This window comes from Halichoerus grypus, chromosome 14 (assembly GCF_964656455.1).
Source record: "Halichoerus grypus chromosome 14, mHalGry1.hap1.1, whole genome shotgun sequence".
NCBI classification, from domain to species: Eukaryota; Metazoa; Chordata; class Mammalia; order Carnivora; family Phocidae; genus Halichoerus; species Halichoerus grypus.
Window position 1 is genome coordinate 58,570,126 of NC_135725.1, and position 26,330 is coordinate 58,596,455.

General features: G+C 42.7%; 1 protein-coding gene across 12 annotated transcripts in view; it reads left to right on the plus strand.

Moving 5' to 3' along the window:
• Positions 1-26,330, plus strand: part of UNC13B (unc-13 homolog B) — a 218,226-nt gene that overhangs the window by 154,056 nt on the left and 37,840 nt on the right. For 4 of the 12 annotated variants that reach the window (XR_013443745.1, XM_078061424.1, XM_078061427.1 and 1 more), the window contains exons 2-6: positions 6,420-6,580; positions 6,674-9,163; positions 19,212-19,234; positions 21,660-21,706; positions 24,336-24,406. Coding sequence is in view for 11 of the 12 variants with exons in the window: in XM_078061424.1 (XP_077917550.1) it covers positions 6,910-9,163; positions 19,212-19,234; positions 21,660-21,706; positions 24,336-24,406 (2,395 nt within the window). In the remaining variant the exon portion in view is untranslated. Of the gene's footprint in view, positions 1-4,995; positions 5,044-6,419; positions 6,581-6,673; positions 9,164-19,211; positions 19,235-21,659; positions 21,707-24,335; positions 24,415-26,330 lie in introns of those variants that run through there. The other 8 variants (XM_078061432.1, XM_078061431.1, XM_078061433.1 and 5 more) reach the window with 4 other exon arrangements.

The following is a 26,330-nucleotide window of genomic DNA, read 5'->3' on the forward strand; positions in this document are numbered from 1 at the left end:
GGTTTTGAAGGCTCTCTAGAGTGTCTCCTGTCTCAGCCTTCTAGACCTGTGTGTCCAATATGGTAGCCACTGGCCATGTGTGGTAGTTGAGTACTTGGCAGGCAGGCTAGTCTCAATTGAGATTTACTGCAAATGTAAGATATATACCAGAATTCAAGGATTCAGTATGAAAAAAATGCAAATACATGATGAATAATTTTTATATTGATTGCATGTTGAAATGATAATATTTTGGATAATGAATTATATAAAATATATTAAAATAAATTTCTTTTTTTTTTTTTACTTTTTACGTGGCTACTAGAAATATTTAAATTATATATGTGGCTCACATTATGTTTCTAATGGACAGTGCTGCTCTAGACCTGTCATCCAGCAGAAGGATTGGGGTAGCTATTCCAGCTGGAAGGGCAAATGGAAGCCCCCTGATAGCAGCTCTTTGGATGACAGGAACCATGGCACAGCCGCTGCCACTATCTTCTTTATTTGTCCTGTGTGAGTCCCCAGGAAAATTTAAATGTATTTGGGGAGAAGTTTCCAACTTAGTTTTTACAATAAAAACAGGTTGTAAGCCATCAATCTAGAAGTAAACCTAGAATGCGAAGGCGCATATTGTTATGGAAACAAAAGTGAATTAGAAATTAGGAGACTTGGATTCTAATGCAGCTCTGCCATCACTCATTTATTCTTTCCATGGCACTGAGTTCTCACTGTGTGCCAGGTCATATGTTTGGCATAGTAGTGCCCTGTGCTAGGCATTGGGAATTAAAAAACAAAGCACAGCTTCCGGTGTCATGAATTCATATCCACTGTGGGTCCTCAAGCAAGAACCTCCCATTTAGGGGTCTGCCAAAGTAAAACAGATTAACAACAACAAGGGTGTCATTTTTAGGTCAAGGGTTTAAACTTGGGTAATAGGACTTCTGAGAATCTAGAGTAGCTGCCCTGCCTATAAAGACTTACACATTTAAAATTTAGAAAAACACTGTGATACCTAAATAAAACTCCACAAGCTAGATCACGATGTAGTATGAGATTCAAGATCTAGTATTCTGTAAAGGACTCCTTTAACTCTAAACTTTCCTGATTTGGTGTTCTGATTCCTTTTATTCAATGGCAAGATTTTATTTGTTTGTTTGTTTTGAGCACCATATGTACCAGGCACTGTTCTAGGTGTGGGGGATATAGTAATGAGCAAAACAAAGTCCCTGCTTACATTCCAGAATAGGGAGGTGGTTAGAGAGATAGATCCTATATTTGTTTGCTTGTTTATTATCTATCAGGCAGGTGGTAGTAAGTTCTCTGAAGAAACTATAGCAGAGTAAGGAGGTAGAGAATGTGGGGTTTTTTTGTTGGGAGGGGCTAGTATTCAGGGGCTAGCTAGATTCCTGCTCACATGCCTTCTTCAAGTCTACTCACGAGAACCATGAAGTAGTGAGGAAAAAAGATTATGATGAGTGCTTAAGAAAAAAAATACTGTGACATTTGTTAAAGACAGTAAGACAGACTTTATTCAAGGTGATTATTACCTTGGGGTATTGTAATGGGGAGAGAGATTGAGCCCAACTCTGAATATAAGAAAAAGTGAGAATTTATAGCCAAGGAGCAGGTTGAGGGTCAGTGGATGGAAAATTACTAAGAGGAAACATCAAGGGTAGGGTGAAGTCTGGCTAAACTGACTTGACAGGAGTTTTGCTGGAGGTAGGCCAAGGTGGTGGATAAGGAATTTGGTCAGATATCAAATGTGAAGAGTTTTCATAAACTGACTCAGCAGAATTCTTGGTAAAAGTGGACTAAACAGAGCTCAAGGTCAGGGGCCTAGTCAGAAAGAGGACTTAGAGCAACCAGACTCAGTTTTGGTCAAAAGAGAGAGTCTTTGTCATGAGTATCTGACTCTGGGTGCATATGTATTGTTTTATGGTTGGTTATATTCCTTGGTATAGTAAACCTTGGTACTGCTGAAAGGGAGCCCTGAACAGGCTAAGAATACCAAGCTCTCCTGGCTGGCATTCTTTCTTCATTTTGAAGTCTTGATATGCTAACCCTCTGAAGGCTGCATCCTCCCTGATGCTACTGTATGTTACCAGAAGTTCTGTCTCTCCTTTTGGATGTAATGCTTGAGGTTTTCTTTCCTTTACCATGTTTAGTTCCTGGCCTATAAATGGGGTTCCTCCTAATGTTGACGAGGAGGGATGGCAAGTCCTAGGAACTGTAGTATCTAGTTTAATCTAGGGCATTTTTAATTCCTGTTGGCTAATCTCACTCTTTATACCATGTGACTCTGTCCACTTTCTCTGACAATCTTTGTAAACATTGATTCTTGCCCAAAGATTACCATCCTAAAAGTACTCCTATCTGTTGTAGCCCTAGAAATCCATTCCTCCCACCTTATTAGCCATACAGCATAATTGGTAAATGGCCCAGGAATGATCTGACCTCTGTAGAAGGGTTGTGGGGAGGTGTGCTCAGAGTTCCTGGCTTTCTGCCTTCTGGGTTTGTTTCACACAAAGTGAGAGGCTGATTAATATATGCACAGAGAGCCCTGCCCTATTCCCAGAAGTCCCCAGTTGTTTCTTCCCAGCCAAGATTTGGGTCAGAAGCAATTTTACAAGGAGTACTCCCATTCGTAATCACATTTATTTGATGTCAGAGAAAGACAAAAAGAATCAGCCATTTCAGAAAACGGAGGGGTTTTTTCCTCTTGACTTTTTTTGGTAGTCTGGTGCTGATATGATTTAAGGGTTTACTCCCTGCCATTGTTCTCAGCTTTCCATCCTTCATGTTTTCTCCTTTGGATTGATACATTTTGTCTTGATATGTTGTCTTTTCAAACAGAGATATCCCTTGAATGGGGCTGCCTTATTTTTCCCAGCTTTAGGCATTCCTTAGGAAAAGATAGCAGAAAGGTGTGGTCATTTTTGAGAGTGTATGTATGAAATTTGGAGAGTTGACTAGAGGCTAATAGAGCAGGGCAGAATTAGAGCACTAGGTACCTTGAAGGAATCCAGAGGGTCAGCTTTGAGCTGGATGGACCCCAGTGCCTTGTTATCCCATTCCAGCTCAAATATTACTTCTCTATGGCTTTCCCTGTCCTGGTTTTGCTGGGCCTCTCACTGTCTTCTCATTCCCATCACTGGAATTAAATGCTTATTATTTATGATTTATTACAACTTTATTATAACATGTTTCACTTAATTTTGTGATTGTCTATATGCCTATTTCCCTCTCCAAACCTTAATATATTAGAGAGCAGGAACAGTATCTTATATCCCTGGCACATAGCTTAGTGCCAGACAAATCAGTTGAATTGATTTAGAGACCAAACTGTCCTCACTCTTTAGCCCTTGTTATTTCATTCCTGTGGACAGTAGTAGCAAAGAGAGTATAGGGAAGGAGGTGGACTTGACTTGGGCTTCCTGGCTTCCAGTATCCTATTGGGTTCTAAGCCAAGTGACTGGTTGATTCTTTGGGCATTACATTGAACTCTGTCCCCTGCTTCAAAACCTAAATATCTGGATGACTGAATGGGTTTGGTGCCTTTAGGGAACCCATATCCCCAGGAGGTGATTCTTAAGTTCATCTAGGGGCTGTGGTTACTAACTCATAAGAATTTTTTTTGTTTTAAATCTTATTTTATTATGTTATGTTAGTCACCATACAGTACATCATTAGTTTTTGATGTAGTGTTTTGTGGGGAGTTTGTTTGTTTGTTTGATATGGAAGCAAGCTCTTCCTTTGAGGCTGGGAGAAGTTGCTATGGCAGCTCTAGTTGGAAATTTCCTATTTGTTAGTAACATAGGAAACCAGGCAGCTTTGCCTTCAGTCCTTCAGGAGGAAAGGACTCTGAACACAGTAGCCATGCCATTTGCCCCGTGTATGGCTACCAGACAGTGTTGAAGGCACTGTTCTCTCAGAGGAGACACTTGGCAAGACTGTCCAGGAAGTTAAGCCAAGCCTATCTTGAGTATTGATCTGAAAAGCAGAGATAGGCCTGAAGTTAACCTGGCCTGCACTGAATCAGCTTCATTTTTGCTCCCGAAAAGCTGCCTTCTCTGGACCAAAGTGAGGGTGGTCTGGGCCTCACCAACATTAGAAAGGAAAAGTTTGCCCCCTATAGCTATTTGCCCCTTCCTCATGCTTTCAGACTGCCTGAAGGAGCATGGCAAGCCTTTTGTCACCTGAATAAAATGTTGGGAACTGAATGTTTTGCTCCTCTCTTTTTTTAATCTTAAGAAAAAACTTCTAGAAGAAAACAGGATTAACAAAGAATGACACGCTCCAGTGGTCTGGTTCTAGGCAGTGCTGCAGACCATTAAAAGAGACCGGGAAAGATAGGGGTTTTGGGGTTGTATAGAAGTCATGGTTTACTCAAATCATACCCTTTTATAGGTGGTTGCATGCTTGGCAACATTCCTGTGACTATCTTTCCCACTTTATAGATGAGGAAACTAAGGAACAGAGAAGTCAAGTGTTTAATCCAAGGTCACTGATGAAACAAAACACCAACTTAAGTCTTTTCATTCTTAGTCTAGTAGCACTTGCTCATGGCTTCATGTGGTCATATGCACACCTTCCATCTTGGTTTAGTAAGCAGTCTTTCTCTTTGAGACAAACTTGAAAGGCTGATTACCCAGACCAGGGACCTTGTTCAAACCTAATACCAGGTGCCAAGACCAAATCAGGTGAACCTAGACCTTGCACAGTTGGGGCAGGAAAGGGGGGGGGCGGGAGAAGAGAGGGGTGGTTTTGGAAGTACAGGTGCACTTGCGGAAGGAGAGAAGGAATAATTTGACCAGTCAGTCCTAGAATTGGGGGCTTTGTTGTCTAGGCAGCTAGGCACTAGCCCAAGACCCAGCAGTTCTGATTGTGCACATAGAGTATGTCTTCTCGCTCTCTCTCCCTCTCTGACACAGATTATACTGAGTTGGCAGGATTAGGAGTATGGCTGATCCTGGCCCCTTGAGACATAGGAGTAAAGCAAAAATGCTTAAAAAGCAGTAATTGGACCTTGGCAGTGCCTCACAGAATGGATAGCATTTTTAGGTGAGGAGTTCTTAAATGAAGTAGAGTTTTTAGATGAACTACAGAGAAGGAGGGAAGACGTGAAATGGGAATTAATCTCGTTTCTTGGTCTCTAGTCTCTTGGTTCTTGGCCTTGTTATTTCCAGTAAAACGGGTCAGCTTAATCTTTGTCCCAAGTCTTCTGACTCATGCTTCTGATTCTTTCTAGTCAGGGAAAATAGAGTGCTTTTAATTTTTAAGCCCATAAACTATAGATGGTAGCCCTTCCTGAAAATGAGTTGCTGTGGGAGCTGTCAGCCTATGCTCTTCACAGGCCGTTTTCCCCTTTTAGGGTTAACTTGAGTTACTGGGAAAAGAAAAGGAGGCAGGAGTTTAGATTTAGAAATCTAGATCAAATCTAGAAAATGGGGAAATCATCTCTGATTGAAGAACATAAAGGATTGCATGTTTCCCACCAACCAATTTTACCCCTCCCAGGGTAACCCAGCAAAGCCAGAAAGTATTAGCAGTCCCAGGCATTCCGGGGCTCTTAGCTTTTCCCTTTGTACTTTCTATTCTGCTCCTTCCCTACACTCTGCATGTTCCCAGTAAAAAGGGAATGGATACCCACTCCTTATAAGGTAATAGTCATCTTTACCTCTGTAGTAGTCACTGGTAGTTTAGGGTATAGGGGCAGGACTAGTGGCAGGCTAGCTTCACCTTTTTGGAGAATAGCAAAGTACCCTGGAGCCCTCTGTGATATAACCAGTTCCCCACCTGTCCCATGCATTGTTCTCTCCAAGCCGTCAGAGGGCTAGAGCAATCCTCTGTTACTCCAGGAGTGCTGAAAAATCACTTACCTGGTGCTCTGAAGGGAGGTATTAGACCAGATGCACCGTGGAGGAGGAAAGCCAAACCTGTGTGTTGATTAGGCTGCACCAAGCGCTTGGGGACTATTAAATGGAGTTCAGGACTCCAGGCTGTTCCTGAGCTTCCTTCATCCCCAGCTGTGAGCCCACCATATGTGTGTCTTTGGCCACATGCCCCACTAGATCCAAATGTGCTTAATGTACCTGAGTCTGGACAGTGATTTTTGCTTATGCCATGCCACCTTATTCTAGAATTTTTAGAAAACATTTTTTTTTCCTCCAAGTTTTAAATAGTTGCCATGGTCTTTTCTCCAAGTGAAGGGTTGCTGTCACTATAAGCACAGGCAGGAACACAGTTGGAGTTGCTGAGTTTTCAGCAGAACATCTGACTGGGAAAACAAACATTCCATGCCTTGTTGCTGTCTTTCACTGTGTATGTAATTTGAGCTTTGGTAGTTAGGCATCTATTTGTTCATTCCTGAATCAGACCCTAGTGTTGAATTTTGTAAAGGTTCAGTCACTCATTGACCTTACCCACCTACTTCCCAGGAGTTTGTCTTAATCTTGATGCCTTTGGGTACTTGCCCAGAACACAAGGACTTGATACATCAATACCCTGATGGGAAGCCAAGGAAAGAGAAGTGACTGCCTACAGCTTTGAAGGCCAGCAGTGGGAGACAGGTCAGGGTTGACTTCTGCAGTCTTAGAAGGTAACATTATTATTCCTGCTTGACAGTTTGATTCGGATTTAAAACTATCCTGCTGCTTTCTGACCTGAGTGCACTATTTCCCTTTTTCACTAGCTGCAGGATAAGAGTCAAGCCAGGATCCAGGGGCATGTACCAGGTTTGGAGACTACACATGGGATCATTCCAGGCAGTACTGTGGGCTAATCCCAAGGCATCACCCAGCCATAATTGCTAGAAAAAGACTGAAAAGAGCAGGGCAGTATATTGTCTTCTAAGACAGTCTCTGTTAAGCACCCTGACCAGAAATAAGAGGAAGAAGCAAGAAAATACCTCAGACCCTGAGGGAGAAAATGAAACGATTGTTGCAAGAGTCAGAGGAAGAAATCATGGTCACCTTGGGACCCTCCTCCAGGCTTTCCCCAGATAAGCCTAAGTCAGAGACTGTGTGTGGCATCAAGAGCAAGTCCTCAGGCCCTATTGAATCCTTACCAGAGGATAGCTCCCTGCTCCCTCACTGTGGGTCAACAGCCTCAGCCATTGGTGGGGATAGAGATGGGGGCCTGGCCGAGCATTGCAGCTTTGAGCAGCAGGCTGGCAGCCAGTTTCCTCTGGGCTCTACTGTCTGTGCTTCGGGATCTGGCTCTCAGGACCTCTCCTCTGTCAGCATTAGCACAAGCTGTCAAGAGCCCTCAGAAAGGAATCAAGCCAAGTCCCTTTTGTCTAGAGGCTATCACCAAGGCTGCAGCTGTGAACAGCGAGAGCCTTTGGGGGATGTAGTAGACTATATAATCAGAGAGCTACAAGGCATCAGCCGTCTCCAAACTGAAATTGCTGAGCTGCAGCAACACTTGAGCCAAGTCCGGGGTTCAGTGGATGAAGTGTCTAGTTGTGTAGACTCAGTTCTGAGTGAAATAGAAGGCTTGCAGGTGGGCAGCAGCTCACTGGCCAAGGTGTGTGTGGGGGAAATGGCCCAGGAACCCCATGTGGACAGCCCCGGTGAGGATGCCATTCTGTATCTGTATGGACTTCCTGAGCAAGATGGGGAAAATACCGTGGAGCTGGTACACAGCTTCCTGGCCATGCACCTCTGTGTTAACGGCATGCAGTGCAACAGGTACATCAAAGAAGCTTACAGGGCAGGCAAAGCCCCAGCCCCCAGGCCTACTGTTGTGAAACTTGCCCATATAGAGCATAGGGACTTCATCTTGCAGAAATCCATCCTTTTGCAGAGTGTAGGGGTCCGGATTGCCACCAAAGAAGAACCAAGCTGGCCACAGTGCTATAAGAATCCCCAGAAGGAGTCTCTATCGTTTTTGCAACTTCAGGATCATAATGCAAATTCTTTAAACCAGCATGAACCACTTTTTCAGATGGAAACAGGGGACCCAGGAGCGTGTCAAATGAGGGCTCAGAATCAACACAAAGAACCTCAAACTCCTAAGCAGCAAGGCCTTTGCTTTCCACCCAAGAATAATTTCACAAAGCCAAGCGATATATCTAAGCCAGGAGATGAAGTAAAAGGAACATCAGGAGCCTCCCAAGTTATCAGTGGCAGTTGTGGTGAGCTGACAGGGAGAGAAGCTTCTCTGTCCACCTTTCATCAATTTGAGGAACCTTCCCCAGTGTTAATCCCAGAAGAGGAGGGCTCTGGGAAATCCCAGGTTTTCAAACAGTCCAGCCAAGGATTTGAAACAAAAAGAGCAAATAACTGCGGCAATAAAAATGAGGCGGGCAGCTGCCTGTCACTGTCTGGGTTACTGAAGACAGAAGACAACCTCCTGGCCTGTGAAGCTGGGCTTGGTATTCTGAGCTCAAAGCAGCTAGAGGACCTTTTGACAGACAAGTCCAAAAGGTTTGCAACTCTGAGCCATGACCACATGATGGAAGAAATTATCGTAGGGCCTGAGACCTTCAGTGACATGGTTCATATTGACTTGAATGAAGAGGAGGAACATGCTTCTCGGGTCCTTAAAGATGTCTTTGAAAAGTCATCTTGTGGTCTGGTTGGCTTGCAGGAGGATGAAGATGTAGAAATTAAGTTTTACAAAAGCAGACTGGGCCGAGCAATTCACCACTTCCGTTCAGCTCTGCAGGGCGTGTTTCAGAAGCTGGAGAATAGTGGGTCCATCAGTCCTGAGGACCTGGAAAGCAATGAAAGTGGTTCTCAGTCAGAGAACAGTGATAGACTTCTTGGGACAGTGAGTTCAGAGGGTGCCCAAGATTTCTCTGTGGAGAGCCCTGGGAGTCAGGAGAGTGAGAGCTTGCTCAGTGTGGTCTCTGGTGGAGTGGGCATCCCTACACAGAGAGACCAAACCTTTCAGGATCCCAGCAACTTCTCTCTTGCTTCTAACTCTTCGCCTATTGCATATTCATTGCCAGGTTTTGCTCTGGCTCCGTTTCTGGGAGGTGAAACATGTTCCAGGCCCGAATCTCCCAAGCAGGGCAGACTAAGCCTAGAGCAAGTGTGTGCAGAGACTATCTACCTCAACAAGTGCATCAACAATTTTAAAAATGTTCTGAGAGAGAAAAGACTGAGGCAGAAAAAACTTTTGCATGAGCTAGTACAGAAGGCAAACCATGTCTCAGTAGAAGACATACACTCAGGTATTCTAAATCTATATTTAATGGGGTCACAGCTCGCTGGGTATGGCCTCCATCAGGCTAGCGTGAGACCCAGCTTGGTGGTGAGTTTCACAAGGTGATGGGGGAGGTCCACAGCTTAAATCAGTCTAAATTACTTGAATACAGATTTTAAGCTAATCCTGTGGGAACTGGAGTGCAAGAGGGTTCTAAAGCAACAGGAAAGGAGTTCCTGCCTCTAGGAAGCTTCCAGTCTATTGGGGGGTTGAGGGCGGCTTTAGAAACTACCTTTCCAGGGCACCTGGGTGGCTCAGTTGTTAAGCGTCTGCCTTCGGCTCAGGTCATGATCTCAGGGTCCTGGGATTGAGCCCCGCATCGGGCTCCCTGCTCAGCGGGAAGCCTGCTTCTCCCTCTCCCACTCCCCCTGCTTGTGTTCCCTCTCTTGCTGTGTCTCTCTCTGTTAAATAAATAAAATCTTAAAAAAAAAAAAAAAAGAAAGAAACTACCTTTCCAAAGAGGGAGGAACATGTGGGTAGAAGTAATTTACAGCTGCAGGACTTTTAGGATATGCCACTGTAAAGTAGGTGTGGTGTAGGAGGCAGGAATGGGCATATTGCTCACAGGCACTGGAGGGGCTAATGCAAACACTGCATTTTAAAATTACTCTTCATGGGTTTCATGCTGAGATAAGATTGCCATTTCCCCAGCAGCTGATGGGCCATTGTGGGAATTTCTCTTATCCTGACCTTTCTTCTTCCCAGTACTGGACTTAACACAGAACCTTATTTTCAACTTGAAGCTGTCCAGTGCTTGCCCTACCCAAGAACCCGACTGCCTTTCACAGGTCATATTCCTTTTCTTCCATCTCTGGCTAAAGGCTCCTCACCTAAACTGGAGAATGGAATGGTTTTGACTCAAGAAATGAGAGTACTTTTTTTCTAGGCAGCGTGAAGATATGTAGTTTTAAAATTACTTCTCCCAATCAAAATTAAATATATCCAAAGAGCATATGCTGTATTCATCCAGTTTTAAATGTAAATGGGGTTGTCCTCCTATGCATATAACCTGATTAATGTTTCTAAGGGAGAATTAAAATTATGAAACATATTGTGTTGACAGAGGTGTGAGGGAACAGGCACTCCTGCATTGCTGGTGGGATGGGAGTGTAAATTGGTATAACCTCTAAGGAAGACAACTGGCAAAATGTATCAGAATTCTGTATACCCTTTGAACCCTAAAATCACTTCCAGGAATATATCCTGTAGGTTTATTTTCACATGTGGAAAGAAACATTTTCACGTATGTTCTATTTTTGAAGCATTGTTTTTAGTAGCAGAGAGTGAAAACAACCTAAATGTTAAAGACTGGTTAGGGGCGCCTGGTTGGCTCAGTTTATTGAGCTTCACTCTTCGCTTTGGCTCAGGTCATGATCTCATCGGTCATGGGATGGAGCCCTGTGTCTCTGACTCTGCCCTCAGAGGGGGAGTCTGCTTGAAGATTCTCTCCCTCTGTCCTTTTTCCCACCCAGGCGTGGACGCACACACACACTCTCTCTCAAATAAATAAATCTTAAAAAAAAAAAAAAAAAAAGGACTGGTTAAATAACCTGCTGGCAGATCCTAACAATGTTGTACAGTATTATATAGCTATAAAAAGAATGAGGTAGCTCTTTACTAAAATGGAGAGATATCCAAGGTATATTGCAATATGAAAAAGCAAGGTGTAGAACAGTATGTATAAGATGTCTACATTTGTATAAAAAAGAGCAGGAAAGAATACACAAACCCATAGTGTTTGTGTCTGTTTGTATAGAATATCTAACAAAGATACATAAGAGACTGATACCTGATTGCCCATGGGGAAAGGTATTGGGTGAAAAACTAAGGAGATGAAAAGTAGATTTTTTTCACTGTAAACCTTTTTTATACTTTTTAGAATTTGAATAATAAATATAATACCAAGTTATAAAATTAAGTTTAAAAATACAAAACTAAAATCATATCATGTTCCTTTCAAATATCCCTAGAGCTACTCCTTATAGCTTATGAGAAAAGTCTAAATTCCTTCACTTGACATTCAGGATCGCTACAGTTGGTCTCTAGTTTACATTTGCAGGCTTATCTCTAGTTGTCCCACTATGCTCCACCCAAAAGGAAACTTTGCTGTCACAAATTCGCCTTGTACTGTCTGTTCTCAGCATATTCACATATACATGCTTTCTTTTAGCCTAAGGTGCTGTGTTCATCAAATCAGCCTAGCAGAATTTACTCAATTCTTCAATATACAGCCAAAACATCACCTCTTCCAGGAAACTTTCTATAATTCCTCAGCTGTAAGAGATTTCTTTCTCCTCTTAACTTTACAGCCCTTTTTCCTTCTCCCTGGGCATTTAGAAATTATTACATTACAGCAACAACGGAAACAACAAATAAAGCAGTACTTCCTTACTAACTCCTTAAGCCTTGGTGGCAGTTGATGTTAGGATGAGTACCCAGCACACTTGGGCTTGGCTCTTCAGCTTGCAAAATTCCCCTTCTGAGCTGATAGCCTGGTGGGCAATGCAGGAACTTGTGGTACCTGAGGTAAGCAGGTGGTGGCAGCAGCAGTGATAATGAGACAAAGGTTTTCTGAAGCACCAATAAGAAAGCAAGCCAAAGTTCTGGGTCCTAGTCAAGATCAAGTCTGGTCTGTGGGCTGCAGAGGGAGTGGTTGGAGGGGTGCTGGGCGAGGCCTGACTCCAGCAGCATTCCATAGGGTAGGAAGAATAGAGCAAGGTAAGCACATAGGGATAGCTTCACCCACAACAGCAGCACCCCAAGCTGATAAACTGATTCGGTATTAGTAACAGTGGCTACTACCGTAATTAAACATTTAAGAAATCCGCTTTCTTCATTGCTCTGCTTGGGGCCTTAGGGACTAAGCTTACTAGTAGCTTACCATTAATTTGAATTCTTATTTTTCATCCTTTTTCTTCTCTTTTGGGGTGTACATAGCACTGTTTTAAGTACTGTTACATGCATTATATAAAAATTCAATTCTTTTATTTCTACCACTCTACCAAAATAGCTTTTGTCAAGAACATCGGATGACCACCGTATTGTCAAACTCCTGTTCCATTTTTAGTCCTCCTCTTAGTCAGTCAGTCAGCAACTTGACATAATTGATTACGTCCTTCTTTTTATTATAACAGCTTTATTGAGTTATAATTTATATACCACAAAGTTCACCTTTAAAATCCCTTAAAAAGTGTACAATTGAGTGTTTTTTAGTAGATTCATGGAATTATGCAACCATGAACTCCAGAACATTTCTATCACCCCAAAAAGAAACCCCTTACCTATTAGTTGTCACTATCCAATCTTTGCTTCCAGCCTCTAGCAGCCACTAATCTACTTGCTGTTTCTGTGGATTTGCCTGTTCTGGACATTGCGTATAAGTGGGTTCATATAATATGTGGTCTTTTGTGACTGGCTTCTTCCACTTAGCATGTTTTTAAGATTCAACCATGTTGTAACATGTATCAGTACTTCATTTCTTTTTGCGGTGGGATATGGATATGCCATATTTTGTTTTATCTGTTCAGTATTTGATGGGCATTTGGCTTGTTGTTGTTGTTTACTACATTTTGGCTATTACAAATAATGTTGCTATGAACATTTGTGTACAAGTTTTTGTCCAGACATATGTTTACAGTTCTCTTGGGTATATATGAGACGTGGAATTGCTGGGTCATATGGTAACTCTAAGTTTAACATTTTTGAGGAATTGCCATACTGTTCCCCAATGTGGTTGCACCATCTTACATTCTAACCAGCAAGGCATGAAAGTTCTAATTTCTCCACATTCTTGCTAACACTAAATTAATGTCTATGTTTTTTATTATACCCATCCCAGTGGGTGTGAGTGGTATCTTATTATGGTTTGATTTGCATTTCCCTAGTGGCTAATGATGTTAAGCATCTTTTCATGTGCGTATTGGCCATTTTTATATTTTCTTTGAAGAGATGTCTATTCATGTTGAGTTGTCTTTTTGTTGAGTTGTAAGAGTTCTTTATATATTCTCAACATGTGCCTCTTACCACATATTTGATTTGATTTGTAAATAATGCCCCCCAATCTTTGTGTTGTCATTTCACTTTCTTGATGGTGTTTTTTTTTTGAAGCATAAGTGTTTTATTAAAAAATTTTTTATTGTGGTAAAATATACATAATATAAAATTTATCCTTTTAACCATTTTAAGTTTGTTCACATTGTTGTGCAACCATCACCATCATCCAATATCCAGAACTTTTTCGTCTTCCACAACTGAAACTCTCTACCCATTAGACTAACTCCCCATTCTCCCCTCCCCCCAGCCACTGGCAACCACATTCTACTTTCTGCCTCTTTCAGTTGACTGCTGTAGGTACCTTATATAAGTGGAATCACACAGTATTTGTCATTTTGTGACTGGCCTGTTTTACTTGGCATAATGTTTGTAATGTTCTCAAGGTTCATCCATGTTGTAGCATGTGTCAGGATTTCCTTTTTAAGGCTGAATGGTATTCCATTGTATGTATATATACCACTTTTTAAAAAAAGAATTTTATTTATTTATTTGACAGAGAGAGACACAGCGAGAGAAGGAACACAAGCAGGGGGAGTGGGAGAGGGAGAAGCAGGCCTCCCGCAGAGCAGGGAGCCGGATGTGGGGCTCGATCCCAGGACCCTGGGATCATGACCTGAGCCGAAGGCAGACGCTCATCCGACTGAGCCACCCAGACGCCCCTATATACCACATTTTGTTTATCTACTCATTTGTAGGTGGATACTTGGGTTTCTTCCACCTTTTGGCTATTGTGAATAATGCTGGTATGAACATGGGTATATAAATATCTCTTTTGAATCCTTGCTTTCATTTCCTTTGGGTATATAACCAGGAGTAGAATTGCCATATTGTTTTCTATAGGGGTTGCACCATTTTGCATTTCTACCAACAGTGCACAAAGGTTCTAATTTCTCTACATCCTTGCCAACAGTTGTTACTTCTCTCTCTCTCCCCCCCTCCCTTTTTTTTGTAATAGCCATTATAATGGATATGAAATCGAGTGCAAAAGTTTTAGATTTTGATGAAATTCAATTTATCTATTTTCTTGTGTGGATTGTGTTTTTTGGTTTCATAGTTAAGAAAGCATTGTTGAACCCAAGGTCACAAAAATTTACTCCTATGTTTTTTCCTAAATGTTTTTTAGTTTTAGCTCTTTTAGTTCTATGATCCATATTGAGTTAAATTTTTTATATGGTGTGAGATAGGGCTCTGATTTCATTCATATGCATTTGGATATTCCACCACCATTTGTTGAAAAAGACTCGTGTAGTCTTTCCTTATGCCTCAGTTCCTGATTTTTGAAACACTTTCTTCACTTGGCTTCTAGACCACCTCTCTGTATTGGTTCTACCCCAGTACTATTGACCGTTCCTTCTTAGCCATCTTTTTTGTTTGTTAAAGATTTTATTTGTGAGAGAGAAAGAGAGAGCACACAAGCAGGAGAGCGGCAAGCAGAGGGAGAAGCAGCTCCCTCCTGAGCAAGGAGCCCGATGTGGGACTCGATCCAGGATCCTGGGATCATGACCTCAGCCGAAGGCAGACACTTAAGCAACTGGACCACCCAGGCGTCCCCTTCTTAGCCATCTTTGCTTGTCCCTCCTCTTCCCAACCTTGTAGCATCCCAAGATTCAATCCTGATTTCTTCTTTTTATTCATACTCACAGGCTAAGTAACCTATTTCAATATCATGAGTTTCATAAGGATTCCTGCATTTATATCTCTGGCCCAGACATCTTCCATGAATGCCAGACTCTACATCTTAACTTTCTCATTTGGATGTAAATAGGCATCTCAGATTTGACATATCTGAAACCAAATTCCTGGTCCTTTTCCGCAAGCCACTACCAAACCTGCCTTTCCTATAGTCTTCTTTACCAGTATATGACACCTCCATTCTTGCAGCTGCTCAGGCCCAAATCCATAGAGTCCTTCTTGTCTTTTCCTTTTCCTTTTGTCTCATAGCCCACATCCAGTCAGGTAGTAAATCTGCTTGCTCTACCTTTAAAAAGTAACCTAAACTCCAAAGTTTATAGCAGCAATGTCCACAATAGCCAAAATATGGAAAGAGCCCAGATGGCCATCAGCAAATGATCACACACACACACACACACACACACACACACACACACACACACACACTGATATACTGAATATTACTCAGCCATCAAAAAGAATGAAATCTTGCCATTTACAACGAGGTGGATGGAAATAGAGGGTATTATGCTAAGCAAAATAAGTCTGAGAAAGACAAAATCCATATGATTTCACTCATGGGGAATTTAAGAAACAAAACAGATGAACATATGGGAGGGAAAGGGAAGGAAAAATAAGAGGAAAACAGGGAGGCAAACCATAAGAGACTCTTTATAAAACAGAGTTGCTGGAGGGATGGTGGGTGGGGAGATGGGATAACGGTGATGGACATTAAGGAGGGCACTTGATGTAATGAGCACTGGGTGTTACATGCAACTGATGAATCACTAAATTCTACCTCTGAAACTAATAATACAGTATACGTTAACTAAATTGAATTTTAATATTTTTTTAAAGATTTTATTTATTTGACAGAGCACAAGCAGGCAGAGCGGCAGGCAGAGGGAGAGGGAGAAGCAGACTCCCCGCTGAGCAGGGAGCCCGATGCGGGGCTCAATCTCAGGACCCTGGAATAATGACCCAAGCTGAAGGCAGCCGCTTAACTGACTGAGTCACCCAGGTGCCCCGAATTTTAATATTTTTTAAAAAGTAACCTAAACCGGGGCGCCTGGGTGGCTCAGTCGTTAAGTGTCTGCCTTCGGCTCAGGTCATGATCCCAGGGTCCTGGGATCGAGCCCCACATCATGCTCCCCGCTCAGCGGGAAGCCTCCTTCTCCCTCTCCCACTCCCCCTGCTTGTGTTCCTTCTCTTGCTTTGTCTCTCTCTGTCAAATAAATAAATCTTAAAAAAAAAAAAGTAACCTAAACCTTATCAGTATCTCTACCTCCACCATTATCATCCTTGTCTAAGTCACCGTTTTCTCTTACCCAGATGATTTTGGTAGCCTAACTGGTCTCTTGCTTCTACCCTTGTTCTTCCACAGTCGGTTATCCCCACAGCAGTCAGAGTAATGCTTACAAAACATGAGTCAGATCATATCATTTCTCTGCTCAAAAGCTTCCATTGATTTTCTATCTCAGAATGAAAGTCAAAGTGCTTATGAGACTGTAGAGCCTGCAGAGTCCTATGTGAACTGGTACTCAGTGCAAACTCGGTGGCGTTCCTCCACACCATTCACGCTCTCATCTCAGGCTTTGCACTTTCTCTGTGTTCCGACTAGAATACTTTTTTCCTAGAATCCGAATAACTTCTTTACTCACTTCCTTCAGGTCTCTGCTTAAATGTCACATTATTGATGAGGCCTCCCTGATAACCTTTTATAAAATTGTAATAGTGGGGTACCTGGGTGGCTCAGTTAAGAGTCTGCCTTTGGCTCAGGTCATGATCTTAGGGTCCTGGGATTGAGCCCTGTGTCAGGCTCCCTGCTCAGCTGAGAGTCTGCTTCTCCCTCTCCCTCTGCCCCTCCTCCCACTCATATTCGCTCTCCCTCTCTCTCAAATAAATAAAATCTTTAAAAAAATATAATAGTAACTGTAACATCACCACAGGGGGCATTATCTCCCCGCTCCCCCTTACCTGAATTCTGAAGCAGAGTCTCTATCACGGGTGATATGGTGTGTATATAGTTCCAGATCCTGGAACCAAATTACTGTTTTGAATTTTGGCTTTGCCCCTTGCTGTGACTTCAGGCAACTTTCTTAACCTCTCTGATGATCTTTAGTTTAATCAACAAAAAAATGGAGATAATAATAGTATTTACCCAGTGGAGTTGTTGGGAGAAATAAATGAGCTTATTCAAATAAAATGTCAGATACATAATATGTTCACATAGTGTTAGCTACTATCATTGTCTTTGTCATTATTAGTCGTCAGCTCCTCCTCTAGAATAGAAGCTTCTCAAGATTAGGCAGTTTGTTTCATTATCTTTGCTTCATCACCAGCACTGAAAACAGTGCCTGGTGTGCAGTAGGTTCTCAATAACTACTTGTTGAAGAAATGAATCCTCACTATAACCCTGGGAGGTAGTGTTCTTATCTGCTTTTTACAGATAAGGAAATACAGGCTCAAATAAGTTGAGTGCCTCAAGTCTTTTGACTCCCAAGGACAATGAAGTTAAGATTGTTTTAATAATGAGGAAGTATGTCACTTCCTTATAAAATGTATTCTCTGGAAGAGTGCAATCATTTTTGGGAGTCAGATTTTTTTTTTCTTGGCAGAGTGGGTGTTCTATAGATACACTGCACTTAAAACTAAATCTGAGTGGAAAAATGTTAAGGCATTTTAGGAAGTTAGGAAGCACAAAAAGTTTGACTCTTAGCAAGAAAAAGGTTTTGTTATGTTTGTCCAGTGGATGGGACAAACTGAAGAGCTAGTACAGCAGTTCCTTGGAGTCTGAAAAATGGTACAGACTATTGGCTAAGAGACCTATGTTTTCTCTGGTGATGGGCAAAACACATGTTCTTAGAAGCTGTTGTTTTCTAAGTCCTGAAAGTTCAGATTCCTTTCACTATATACAAATGATAGGAAATGTGCTAAACCCTCAGGCTACAAGGGTAAAATTATATATATATGGAGAGCCTTGTCAGCAGATTCTTAGGCATTATGGGGAACTCTGGGAAGAATAGAAAGACACAAATTAACTTTGACATGATCTATAGTGTATTTTTAAGGTAGTGGAGATAGAGGGAAACCTTTCCAATTTGAATCACAGGTCCGTTAAAGTGTTCCTTGCCTAATTTTCTTTTTCAAAGAGAACAGGGTACAGTAGGGGAGGTGGGAGTAGATGTAGAAGAGATATGGCCCCATTCCAGCAAGTGTCTTTTGCATTTCACCTACATTCCTGTAGGTGCACTGTTTTGGAGGATTCCTATTCCTGAGTTCACTCTTCTGTCAAGTCAGGTGACCCATTAGGCCATTAGAAATAACTGAAAAATTGGAAACTTATGAATTAGTTTCTGATTCTCCCTTTTACTTGTTATGTAATATCAGTGGGTCTTTAAAAGGGAGGGAAAAGAAAGTGGAGGAGAGCTGATCGGCCCAGGTGAATGGACTTGCCTTAGAGAAGGAAACCTGTGGAGCTCTCCATATGTGTCCTAGTAAGCAATGTAGTCTGATGAATAGGAGAAGTAGTAATCTCTGGACTTTTATCTTCCTCTACTGTGGCTTGCTAAAGTCCTTCTGGAAGCATCCATATCCTTTGGAGTATTGTTCTGGATTTAATAGATAATCAGGTCTGGGGCTGCTGTCATGGTTTTATCATCTAGATCATGGTGACTTCTGTTAGGGCAGTGGCCAAGTGATGCCCCCAACTATAGCCTTTGAGCATCCTGGTCCTAGCCTTAACTTCAGGCCTTAACCTGTCCTACCTTAACTTAGGCTTTGGGAAAACAGGCCAGGGTTTGCTGGGCAAATGCATTGCCAAGCCTGCATTGTAAAATGGAAAGGGTCCAGTTACCAGGCCTTTGGGGTTTGAGGACTTATCCCAGATCCAGAGTAAGTACACATAGCTTCTGAGGAAGGAATTCACTTTGTGCTTAGCTAGTTCAGATAGCCTGTTGGAGTGGCCCTTGGTAACAAAGCTTGTGGCTCTGGTTTCCATGACGCTGCATGCAGGCCAGTTTGGAAAAGGGTGACTGAAATCCCCCGCTAGACTTTGTCCTTTAGTTTGAGTAGCCAAACCAGGAATGGTCTAAACTAAAAGGAGGGGCCGGCCAATACAGGAGGTAAGGATTCTGGAAGCTAGGCTCTGTGAACTGCCCAGTTGTTCAGAGGACCTCTTCCTTTCTTCTTTGTTCCTTGAGATTTAGCTGGCATTTTCTTTGGGTTCCGTGCTATGGGACTGAATCTACTAACCTTTCTGCCCTTTTTTTCTGCTCTTTCTCTCCTTGCAGAAGGAAAGCGAGGAGCTGTTCAGGTTGTGCCTCTGGCCCTTTGGGCCTTTTTTGTTGTCTATTTTCAACCCTTCTCTCCTGAGCACGGTGTGTGTGTGTGTGCATGTGTGTGTATGCGTGCGCGCATGCACACATGTGTATGATCTGTGCCTCTGAGCTTTGGCTCATGCAGATAGTCTGTTTTTCCTGAAAGCAGTTTGTGGGCATGCTCCATTCTTGTGTGCAGACATCCCTGGAGCACAGTGTGAGAATGTGTGTGCCAGCATGGTGCACATTCACTGTAGCATGTGTGTGCTTATACTCGTACTCAGTTTGACTACCCCAAACACTGATTGCCCTCCTCTTCTACTTTGCACAGTGTTTGTCCATCTTTTGCTTGTTACTGCAGGTTGGCATATGCTGTAAACCCTTGCTGAGCCCAGCATGCATATACTTTGTATTTGGGAGCAGGAGTTGCTGTGGGCATTTTGTGCCTCTTGCCTGGGGTCCTAAGTGTGAATGTGCTTTGTGCTTCTGAGCAGGTTTCTTGGTCTCTCTGTGAGCACAAGCTTCTGTAGACCTGTGATGTGGTTCCCCCATGCCATGTGAATGCACAGTATAACTAATGCTTTGTGCCTGTAAGCACTGGTTCTTGACAGTGAGGGTTTGCTGTTGCCTGTAATTCCAGCCCTGGTGAACAGTGAATCCTTCTTCAAATGGGTGTGCACATGTTTCATCACCCTATGTGCAGGATCCATGATCACCTTGTGTTTCCCTCAGGCATAAGTTGTGTCTACGAATGTACCTGCTGTAGGTACTTTATCTAGACCTCCTCTCACTCTCAGTCCTCCTTCAGTACCTCTGTGTGCATGCTCTATGCTTTGTCTGCAGGCTTTAGCAGATCCTTTGTCTCCTCTAATGTGTATGATCTGAGCTTGTTGAACCCTGGTTCCCAGAGACCTTTTGTGACTTTGTTTCCTTAAGGTCTGTGGTTTCTGGCAAACATCTAATTCTAGGTAGGAAATAAAAATCTGCTCAGTAGAGTGACTATTTTCAAAGGGAAGATAAGTCCTGGGTGGTAGGATTTGGGGATTTAGGGATAGGGCTGCCCCTCAGAAGCAACCTTAGGAGATGTGTATCAACTACTTCTGGTTTCCTTTTGGGCTTGGCTGTCGTTTCGCCGGTATTATCCCACCCACAGAACCAGGACAAGAGCCAGATAAGGTGAAATGGGTTCATGAAGGGCTGTAGGCAATAGGCAGATAGGCTTGCTTAGAATACAGACAATGTGAGAAGGGTCTTAAGTCCAAAGTTCATCTTGAGCCTACTGTTGACCCAGGGTAATTCTTACCCACTTTTATATCACCCTATATACATGGCTGTCCTACCTCTCCCTTTTCTACTTTGTCTTGCCTAATTTTATCTATAACTTCTCCCTTCTGTGGCTCTCCCAAAACTTCACCCCCTGTACAAAGTTAAACACCTTACTTCTGCCTTCCCTGCTTTGGAGCTCGTTTGTTCCAGGATAATTAGCTGGAGCCCAGGTATCAGGAGGTGCGGAAGTTTTGGGGGGTGGAAGGGAACAAGGAAGGGGCAGGAAGCCCCAGACCTGCTAGCACTAGGTTTATTGAGCCTAAACAGCATTTACCATTGGTTCTCTGGAGAGCCCTGGAAGCTTTGGAACTTTGTTCTGTACACTGCTTAAAGGATGTTTTTTCTGTGGGTTTGTTTGTTCATTCGTTTGTTTATGGAGAAACCTTTAAAAACTGTTCTCAAACTGTTTCTTCCTTGAATTGTTTGGTACCTCAGTTTTCAATTTCTCATTATAGAGCTCATAAAGTCCACCAGAAGATGATCTAAGTATCTAATCTACCCTGGGTTCTCTTGTTATATATAGAGAGAGCTTATCAAATGTAGAGTGTCTATGAGTTAGAATTTTAAGGAACCTAAGCCAAGTCAAATCACAAGATGAGATGGGAATCCAGAAAGACCAAGTCACCACTCTGTGACAGCAAAGGGAACTTATGAATATAACTAGAAGACTCTATATGAAGTTGTCCTTTTTCTTAAGAGGCCTGGAAGCCCCAAGTGGACCTTTTTTTTTTTTTTTTTTGTAAGCCTTGGCTTACTGTTATGTATACCAGTGGATTGTGTGAGGGGGATATAAGTTCTGGCACCTCTCACACTCCCCAGTGAAACCTTAGCCTTGAGATCTCAGTGAGCTTGACTTTATATCCTTCCTATTCACTGGGGAGAAGGGAGACAAGGAAGTTCTCATTTCAGCAACCTGCTTGTTGCTCTGGCTGATCAGGGCATTGGCTTAGACATCAGTCTGGCTATGTCACCACATTTTGTATGTAACCTACACTTTTCTGAGCTTCCTACTTTACTGCTCACTGCCTGACCAAAGAAAGATGGCTATCTCTCATCTTTTCTAGGATCTAACTTTTTTTCTATCTCTTTTTAAAGATTCCAGATGATGGTCACCCCTCTTTGCCCCAGTGGCTCCCGGAAGGGTAAGTGATTCCCTACAAGGTTTCTATGGATTTTATAGTCTCTCACGCGACTTCCAGCTTTTCCCCTGGGAAGCAGTAGAAAAAGCTCCATAAATTGGATCCTGGGAAAGAAGAGGCTCTACTATACAGATTGGTTGGTTCTCTGGGGAGAGGAGAGAACTCTGCAGACTGATTGCTCAGAGACAGAAGAGAGAGCTTTATAGAGTGGTTCCCCTGGAGCAGGGAAGGGAGACTTGGGGCTTCCCTATCCTTGCCTCTAGAATTTCTGATTCATTGCATCTTAGTAATGATATACCCTTTAGGTAGAAGAAAGAGGAAACTAGAAAAATATCTGTGTTTGACACAGTTCCTTTTTATTCCATTGTTGATAGTGTAGTTGATTAGATTACTCTCTGGGTTCTGTCCTGAATTCAGCTGGTGTGAGTCACCTACTTATTCCATTCCACTCTAGTCAAGACATAAGTAGCATCCTTTATGAGCTCAGTGTGTTCTGTCTGTGCTACTTGTTTGAGAGTCTCAGACCCATGTGACTGCAGCAGAGAGTCATTTTAAGCTGCTCAGCTGCTGCCTATAACTGACTGTTCTTGAGAGGAAAGAGTTTAAGTGCCTCCCCCTCCTTCCCCTGGCACATAAACTGCCCATTATTTCTCAGGATCTTCTTTCTCTCCTTGTCCCATATAGGCCTTTTGACATGAGAGTTCCCAGTGGATGCCTCCTCTCCCTCATGACCAGGGAAGAAATAAGATCAGATCATAAAGTTATCTATTATATGTTTACATGCTCCTTTTCTTTGTGATTTGTCTTTTTTAAATCAAGAGTTGGTCATTTGAATGAACTATCCTTTTTTCTGTTGTCTGAAGCTCATTTATGTTGCAAAATCCTTAAGTGGTACATATTATAGTTTTTAGAATTAACCACAAACTTGTGGTACCAGTTGCTTTTTCTACAGACCTTCTTCGGAACTTTAGCTTTTTTCTTCTAATGGTTGTAAAATACATACATGACAATGGAACATAGCTAAGTTATTTGTATATTTAATTTTTTAAGCTATGTTTTTTTAAAGATTTTATTTATTTATTTGACAGAGAGACACAGCGAGAGAGGGAACACAAGCAGGGGGAGTGGGAGAGGGAGAAGCAGGCTCCCTGCTGAGCAGGGAGCCCGACGCGGGGCTCCATCCCAGGACCCTGAGATCATGACCTGAGCCGAAGGCAAACGCTTAACGACTGAGCCACCCAGGCGCCCCTTTTAAGCTATTTTTAAATGAGGCCATGCAGTGATTTTCTAAATGCCTCCCTGTTGTCTTTCCTTTAGCTTAGTCCTTGGAAGCTGTTACAGGTTTAGAACTTCCCTAGGTCTGGTAGTCTCATTGAAAGCAAAGTTCATTTCCTGTGTTTAGGAAGCTAGTTTATTAGAAATGAACATATCAGGTTGCCTGTTGCAACTCTTGGCCTTGATCTAGTTTGTGGCTCCATTTTTTGCCTATATAGCTAGCTGGCAGTACCTACTTAATCTTCTGCAACATCTCTTTTTAGACCAGTCATGGTGTACCACCCAACTACCTTACCACCTTTCCCATCTCCTTGTTTTCATTAAGGCCAAGTACATGAGTTCTTTTTATTGAGGCTCAGAATAACAGCTTCCAAAAGGTCAGAGAAATTTTATAGTTCATTCCTTTTATAGAATTGGCATCAAGACCCAAAGAGAGGAAGTAATTTTGGCATAGGACATGTAGTGAATTAGTAGAAGAGTTGGGGATAAAATCCAGGTTATCTCATTGTGAGCATGGTGTTCTAGGACATTTTCTTTATTGTTATTGCATATAGTTATGGAAGAAATGGCAAAGAACAACAAAATTAATAAGCATAGAAAAGGTATTATAAAAATTTTAGGTATCTCCAGTTGCTCCAGCTGTAATTTTTTTTTCCTGGTCCCTGTTGATGTATCCATAGGGCTCGGCCAGATTTTCAGAGTCCTTCTGTTGTTTCCTTCCTGAATGTCTTTTTTCCCCTCTAAGTGGTCTTTTGGAAATCTTCTATCCCACCTTTCCTGCCTCCACTTGGTTATGCAGACTCCTCTTTCCATGGAGACCTTTTTTCTTCAGGAGGATTGGATGGACAGAACTGGTGACTCTTTTACTCAGGATGGAGAAGGTCATCTCCTACATGTCATTAGCAGTCTTACTTAGGCAGCAGCTCTTCTGTAGAGCCATTCCCATGGGCTCTGTTCTAGCATAGAAGAGGAAACACTTATCTTAGGGGAGCAGTGTCTCTGGCCTGAGTGTAGGGAGAGGCCCTCTTAACTACCAATTCCCTCCTTGCATTATGGAGTACAGAGGCCTTCAAATAAACAGGTGCCTTGAAGTGTTGTTATGGGATAAAAGAGCTCTTGATTTTTGGCTAAAACTATAGAAGGAGACTCAGAAGGGCACTCTGAGAGCAGATTCCATTGCTCATCATTCCATGGCTTTATTTCTCTCACTTTGTGTCTTCCTTACCCCTCTCAGAGACATATGATGGAAATCAGTTCATCTTCCTCTGGGGAGAGGGTGAGCAAGGAAAATAGAACACTGAACCTGCCAGTAACAAGGCAGGACTGGAGGTCCTGACATATTTTCTTCTCTCCTCAGGCCAGCTGGAGGGCTCTATGGCATTGACAGCATGCCAGATCTACGCAGAAAGAAGCCACTGCCGCTTGTCAGTGATCTGGTGAGTGATTCTTTGCAGACTTAGGCAGCAGGCTTGGGGTATCTCCCATTGGGCCTCCCTTAGGACTGGTAGTGGTCCATTTAGTGACAGATTCTGGTCTGAAGATGTATCATCTAAAGCTTCACTGAGACTTAATGATGAGACCTTAGTTGGACTTGTTCTATCTTACTCCCTCATTAGAGCCCTAGGTTCTTCACTAGCTAAAGCTCCTACCTAGAACTGTAGCTTGGGCCCTTAAAGCTGGGCTCCAAAGTAGTCTTCTAGGTATCTTGTTCCTCTCTACAACCTTCTTTGATGATCTGGAATGGAAACTGCCTCTAGCCCTGACCTAGATCATTGAGTTTAGTATATAATGAGCATGACTGATGCTACTCCTTGGAGGTAAAGTGACAGTCTCCTCCTAAGATAGATTTTTCTGGAGTATTTCTGTGTCCCTAGTACTTAACTCAGTGTCTTGCACTGAGAGGTAATGATAAAAAAAAAATTGTGGAATTGAATTGAAACAAGCTTAGGAGTTAAAGCTGATCTCAGGACCTCCAGAATGACTGGAAGGTCCCAACTTGGGTCATGCCTCCTGCGGCAGGATCAACTCAAGGAATTTTCTATAGCCTAGTGGGTGATGGGGGTGGAGTAGGGCCCAGGCTTTCCCAGAGTCCTAGAACTCTAAAGCTAGAAGTTCAGTAAGACTTGAACCCCTTTTCTTATTACTGTTTTCTGCTCCTGTTTTCTACCCCCCACCATTCAGTCTATTTTGTTTTTTCTATCCACTCCTTTTCCCATTTCTCCTCCATTCCCTGCTCTTTTTTCCCCCACCAGTTTCTCTATCCTTAGTTGGCTGAATGGAATTATCCTCTCCCGTTTTCTCTCTCTTTTTTTTCTTTCCTTCCTTTCTTTCCTACTGCCTGTGTATTTCTCCTTTCTCTTTTTCCTCCTTTCTAATGTATATCTCCTCTTATCATAAAGCTGGTTGGATGAGGATAAGTTCTGAGGTCATCTCTTCTTTATTACTTTCTCTCATTGTCTTCCATCTCCTTTTTCTTCTGTTCCTACTTTTTCTCCACCTCTCCCCACCCCCTCTCTCTTGCATACCAGCTGCTCTTTGCTTAACTAGTTGGATGGCAGTGTCTTAGTCATTTCCTACTCCCATCCTCCATCTTTTAACCTTGCCTATATTTCACTTTCTGGCTTAACTCTTCCTTAGAGCAGAAGCTCTAGGCCCTAGACAGCTGGCTGGGTTGAAGATAATTTTTAGTGGATAGAGGCAGAGGGGGTTGGGATGTTGTTCCCTACATTGATTAGACTATAGGGAAGAACCTTTCGGTTGCCTCTGCGAGCGTTTTCATGCTCTTGGGGGTGGCTTTAACATCATGTTGTTCCTTTCTCTGCTGTCCTCTGCACAGGCTATGGTGAGTGTCTCCAGAGCCCCTTTCCATCCTCCGTAAGAATCCACATCTCAAACCAACTGGGCCCCTCCCAACTCTTTCTCCTGCTTAGGCTGATACTATACCTCCTGGCTACCCAGTGTCCATTGCCCTAGGGAAACCATGTGCCTCTCCAGGGGTTGTCCCTAAAGCCTGGGCTTGGCAGATACATTAGGCTCCTTTACATGACAGCTTGGCTAGCAGAGCAGTCCCAGCTCTCAGATTTAATCCCCTGCCTTGATTGACTGAGGTTACATTGCCCCTTTCACTTGCCAAGTGTCCTGCTCATTTGGGCTGCTGGCCTCTATAACCACCTGGGATTGTGTGGGTGTGGGTTGGTACCCAGGGATAAAGGATAGCATGGCATCATTCTCAGTGATGGTTCTTAAATATGACTCTGACATAGTTTATTCTGTTCTTAATGACCTGTTTCCTACTATAATTCTAAACTTGTCATTTTCCTTTGCCTTCCTATAAATGAGGGGTAGGAAACCT